General features: G+C 40.8%; 1 protein-coding gene across 2 annotated transcripts in view; it reads right to left on the bottom strand.

The window, feature by feature from the left end:
• The window catches only part of rpap2 (RNA polymerase II associated protein 2), a 129,360-nt gene that overhangs the window by 5,153 nt on the left and 118,207 nt on the right, over positions 1-6,000 (bottom strand). For both annotated transcript variants that reach the window (XM_043698791.1, XM_043698792.1), the window contains one exon: positions 4,966-5,123. In XM_043698791.1, the coding sequence (XP_043554726.1) occupies positions 4,976-5,123 (148 nt within the window). In that variant the 3' untranslated portion in view covers positions 4,966-4,975. The remainder of the gene's footprint in view (positions 1-4,965; positions 5,124-6,000) is intronic.

Below are 6,000 nucleotides of genomic sequence, written 5' to 3'. Positions count from 1 at the left end.
CGCCTCCTAGCAGAGCGCTTTAGGTAACATCTCCGAGACACCCGCACCAATCAACCAAACGGCCCTGTGGCTCAACATTTCAACTCCCCCTCCCACTCTGCCGAGGATATGGAGGTGCTGGGCCTCGTCCACCGCCGCTCCCTCACCACCAGACGCCTGGAGGAAGAGCGCCTCATCTTCCGCCTCGGAACACTTCAACCCCAGGGCATCAATGTGGATTTTAACAGTTTCTTCATTTCCCCTTCCCCCACCTCATCCTAGTTTCAAACTTGCAGCTCCGCACTGTCCCCTTGACCTGTCCGGACTTGTCCGACCTGCCCAGCTCCTTTTCCACCTATCCACTCCACCCTCTCCTCCCTGACCGATCACCTTCATCTCCTTCCCCACTCACCTATTGTACTCTATGCTACTCTCTCCCCACCCTCCTCTAGCTTATCTCTCCACGCTTCAGGCTCTCTGCCTTTATTCCTGATGAAGGGCTTTTGCCCGAAACGTCGATTTTGCCTGTCCTCGGATGCTGCCTCAATTGCTGTGCTCTTCCGGCACCACTGATCCAGAATCTGGTTTCCAGCATCTGCAGTCATTGTTTTTACCATCATGGTAAATATCCTTTGCACTCTCTTGTGTTATCACAGCCTCCCATAATGTGGATTCCAGAACTGCACACAATACTCTAGCCTCACCAATGCTTATAGAACATAGAAAAGTACAGCAGAGAACAGGCCCTTTGGCCCATGTTGTTGTGCTGAGGATTAATCGTAATGTAAAATAAAAAAAAACTTAACCTAAGCACCTCTCAAGTCACTGCTGTCCATGTGCATGTCCAGCAGTCGCTTAAATGTCCCCATTGACTCTGCTTCCACCACCACTGCTGGAAACGCATTCCATGCATTCACAACTCTCTGCGTAAAGAACCTTCCTCTGATGTCCCCTCTATACCTTTCTCCTAATATCTTAAAACTATGTCTCCTCGTGCCAGTCAATCCTGCCTGGGGAAAAGTCTCTGGCCATTGACTCTATCCATTCCTCTTATATACCTTGATCAGGTCACCTCTCTTCCTCCTTCTCTCCAGAGAGACAAGTTCGAGCTTAGTCAACCTCTCTTCATCGGGATGGGACCATTTGCCACCGCTGATTCGCCGCTGCCAATTAGCCACTGCCCTTTCACTGCCGAGGACGCTTCGCCACCGCCCACTGGCCGCTGAGGATGATTCGCCACCGCAAGTGTTTGTAACTCATTTTTATGTATAAACCAATAAAATGATATTTATTTCACCTCTTTTTTTTTTAAATCAATATGTACTATGTTGTTGTATAAATAAAGGGGACTGAGAAGTAGGAAAGAACAGGCGGGAGGGAAAACAATCACTACATATATACATTTCCGGTGGTGAATAGTCTCCAGAGGTCAAACGACCCCAGTGGAGAAATGCTGGTGGCGAATCGGCAGTGGCTAATCGGCGGCGGTGAATGTGCCGCGGCGAATCGTCACTAACCCCTCTTCATAAGGCAAGCCCTCCAGTCCAGGCAGCTTATGGGAATAGGTGGAAAAACGTCAACTTGAACAAGATCAGATCAGTCATGATTTTGTTGAATGATGGAGTAGACTCAGCGCCTAGCTTACCTCTGAACCTATTTCTTGTGTTTTCTGCCCTTCCCAAGGCAATTAATTGAGATAGTTGGAGGGAGATGGCGATGGTAATGCAAAGCAAGGGTGCACAACTTGCAAGTTGTCACTTTCTAATCATTATACTCTATAAACTTGGCCTTTTGCATATCCTATGTAATAACAGATCCTATCCACACACAAAATCAACGTTCAGCACATTAAATACTACTCTAACTACATTATGTATTTTTGTACAACTGGACTTCACACCGAATACAAGTGTTGTCTAAATTAACTAAAATAAATGGATGTTGTCATTTAATATCCAGTTAACAATGTACTCCCATTGTGTACTGTGTGCTTGGTCAGCAAAAGTTTTTTTTTTGTGATTTAGATTCCTCCAGTGTGGAAAGAGGCCCTTCGGCCCAACAAGTCCACACCAACCCTCTGAAGAGTAACCCACCCAGTCCCATTTCCCTCTGACTAATGCACCTAACACTGTGGGCAATTTCGCATGGCCAGTTCACCTGACTGCACATCTTTGGACTGCGGGAGAAAACCGAAGCACCTGGAGGAAACCCACGCAGACACGGGGAAATGTGCAAACTCCACACGGACAGTCGCCAGTGGCTGGAATCGAACCTGGGTTTTGCAAAAGCAGTTAAGGTTTTCATAGCAAATAGATAACAACTCTCTTACTGTCTGTTATCAAGAAGCTTAAACTTCCAACTTCTCAATAAATATTTTGGATTAATTCAACTCAAACATAGGCTCGGTTTATATGGATCATAGGTATGCAGTCAAATCAAAGTCGTGACTAGTAGTGTCCCACAAGGATTTTTTTTCTGGAGTTTCAACTGTTCCCAACATTTATGAATGATGTATTAACACAAAGGGACATGACGTTAAAATGAAAGTCAGGCCATTCAGGAGATAAGTTGGAAACACTTCCTCACACAAAAATGTGGAACACTCTCCCTCAAAAGCATCAGATGATCTTACAGTGTTAAAAGAAGTGGTGAGAGAGATTAATAAACTGATTTTAATTTATCAGAATTCCCTAGTTTCAGGAAGGTTCCATTTGATTGGAAAATGGAAAATGTAACTCCTTTCTTCAAAAAGGGATGGAGACCGAAAGGAGGAAACTATAGGCCAGTGAGCTTAACATCTGGAACAGGAAAGCTGTCAGAAGCTTTTATTTAACATATAAGGGCATCAAGATGAGTTCAAGGTAATCAGGCAGAGTCAACATGGTTTTGTGAAAGTGAAATTATGTTTAACCAAGTTAGAAATCTTTGAAGATGCAATGTGTCGTGGATAAACGGGAACTGGTGGATGCAATGTACTTAAATTCCAGAAGGCATTTGATAAGGTGTCACAATGAAAGTTATTACAAAAAAAAAGAGTAGGGATAAAATATTGGCATGGAGGGCTCTCAGCATCAGTGCTCGAGCCTCAATTTTTAGCAATTTATCTAAACTTGGATAACAGGGACAAAGTATGGTTGCTATTTGTGCTGATGACACAACTGTAATTATGAAGAGGATGTAAGGAGGCTACAAAAGCATGTGGATAGGTTATGTGAGTGGCCAAAGATATGGCAATTGGAATATAATGTGAGAAATGGGAAACTGTCCATTTATGAAGGAAGAATGAAAAAGCATATCATCTAAATGGTGAGAAATTGCAGAGCTCAGACAGAGGGATCTGGGTATCCTAGCACATTAGATTACTTACAGTGTGGAAACAGGGCCTTCGGCCCAACAAGTCCATACTGACCCTCCGAAGAGCAACCCACCCAGACCCATTCCCCTACATTTACCCCTTCACCTAACACTATGGGCAATTTAGCATGGCCAATTCACCTAACCTGCACATTTTTGGACTGTGGGAGGAAACCGGAGCACCGGGAGGAAACCCATGTAGACATGGGGAGAATGTGCAAACTCCACACAGACAGTTGCCTGAGGCGGGAATTGAACCTGGGTCTCTTGGCGCTGTGAGGCAGCACTGCTAACCATGAATTGCTAAAGGTTAGTATGCAGGTACAGCAAGTAATTGGGAAAACTATAGATTTATTTTTGAGAGGATACCAGTACAAAAGTATGATTCATTTTTACAGGACATTGGAAGTATAACAGCACATCTGTCTACAGTATTGATTTCCTTATTTAAGGATTTAAATAATTGGAAGCAGTTCAAAGATGGTGCACGAGACATACATCTTTTGGGAGGGGTGGGCCTTATGAAGAAGGGTTGAAGAGGCTTGACTTATACCTGGAGTTTAGAAGAGCAATAGGCGACAACTGAAACACAAGATTCTAAGGGGTCTTGATAGGGTGGATATGTAAATATAGAAAAAATGTGTGAGAATCTAAATTTAGGGATCACATTTTAAATCTAAGAACTCCACCATACAAGATGGAGATGAAGAGAATTTTCTAATAAGATCACAACTTGTTGGAATACTCTTCCTCAAAAAGGTGGTGGAAGCAGTCTTTGAATTTTTTTTTAAGGCAGAGATAGATTTTTGTTAAGTAAGGAGATGAAAGGTTAGAGGGTAGGCTGGAATGTGGTTGCCAGATCAGCCATTATTTTATTGAGTGGCAGAGGGGGACTATTCTTGCTCCTAATTTGTGTTTGTATAATTGATAACTTTAAATTTGAAATTGATAGAATTTTGCTGGGAATGGAGCCCAAGCAACGTACGTGAATGAAGTTAGGCTGCAGACCAACCATGATTTCATGAAATGGTATAACAAATTGAGGGTCTGAAAGTCTATGTGTATTCCTATGTTCCTAAATGACATTAGAAATATGATAACATCCTAATTTGCAAGTGATAAAGATGCAAAAAAGTAAAGATGTTTACAACTGTTAAAATGTTAAATACAAGGAGGATGGCAACAAAGAGGGATTAGGAAGCAACAAACAAGACAAAGAATGGATCCATTATCCCCGAGAAAGGATCTTTACATTTCACAGGTAAAGTGTCAAATGAATACTATTCTAGTAACCCTGAGAGGAACAATTAGGAACTAGATGCACGTTAATTATCACACTTTGGTAATTTATACTTTTACTCCTATAATGAGGATATCAAACCAGGAAAAATAGAGAGTATTCTAGAACAAATAATCACTCATGGGCAAGAAGAAATATAGTACGCACAAATGAAAGCTTACTGCTCATCTTCAAAGCTTAAAAATTAAGAACACGCTCATAGAAAATAACTGCAATAAAAACATGTATAGTCTAACAATAACTAAGTGGAAGACTAATAGAGATTTGCTTCATATAGCTTTGTAATTCAAACTATGACAGTCTTTTAGGTTATCAAAATATTAGTTCCTGACCTGATCATTTTCAACTGTCATCATGACATTTGAAAATGTTTCTCAGGTTCTTCAGGTCTTCACTCTGGATATGAACTTCTTTCATAAGTGTAGATATAAACAGTTCGGAGGTGAGCTTCTGCAGAGCTTCCTGTAGTGCTGAAATCTTCACATCTAACCTGCATCAAAACAGACATACAGATTGTAAGAATGAGTTTTTAAAAAAAAAGGTTGGATGTTTTCCATTATTCAAGATGCTTTTAAAAATTCAATTTTACATAAAATGACAAATTTTCACAACTGATGATCAATAAACATTTGTCAGTTGCCATAGTCTCATCATAGGGTTGCTCTCTCGTTGGAGAAAGATGGTGGTCTAACCTGAGGATCACTGGGCCTCAGGCAATGGGAGAGGTTGAGAAAGATAGCCTTGCATGGCAACCTCAGCCAGTGCAGGAATTGAACCCAGGTTGTTAGCTCTCTGTGCATCACAAACTAGCCATTCAGCCAACTGAACTAACTGACCCCCAGTGTCAGATGATTACAACACTTTGACTATGCATGAATCTGCGACACAAAATGAAGCAATCGCAATTTAAACAAAAGTCATTCAACACACTTTTTATCCAACAGAAAATATGTACTCGCTATATGCCAGTTTTGTGCAAACTAGCAACGAAGGTGGGAAAGAGGTACAATTAAATTTAAGAATTTTAAAAATCAACTGCTTAAATTTCAAAAAACATGATCACAGACAAGGGTGGATTTATTTCACCTTTATTATGGAAATTTTCAATTTACAAGTTCCATCTTGCAGAGACCTTAAACAACATCTAATTTATTAGGAATGCAGTAGTGAAGCTGTTATGAACAAAAGATTTACTGTGACAGGTAGATGAGAAAATCTTCATCTGCATTCTGTTAATGCAATATTGAGTTCCTTTTAAGAAAGTGTTAAATTTCTTGATAATGAATGAGTTAATTGTAATTTCTAATTAAAATGATAGGGTTAAAATTCAACACAGAAAAATACATAATAAAAGACCAGAAGAACTG

The sequence above is a fragment of the Chiloscyllium plagiosum genome, chromosome 11 (assembly GCF_004010195.1).
Source record: "Chiloscyllium plagiosum isolate BGI_BamShark_2017 chromosome 11, ASM401019v2, whole genome shotgun sequence".
Classification (NCBI taxonomy): domain Eukaryota; kingdom Metazoa; phylum Chordata; class Chondrichthyes; order Orectolobiformes; family Hemiscylliidae; genus Chiloscyllium; species Chiloscyllium plagiosum.
This window is presented reverse-complemented; position numbering and strand designations above follow the sequence as displayed.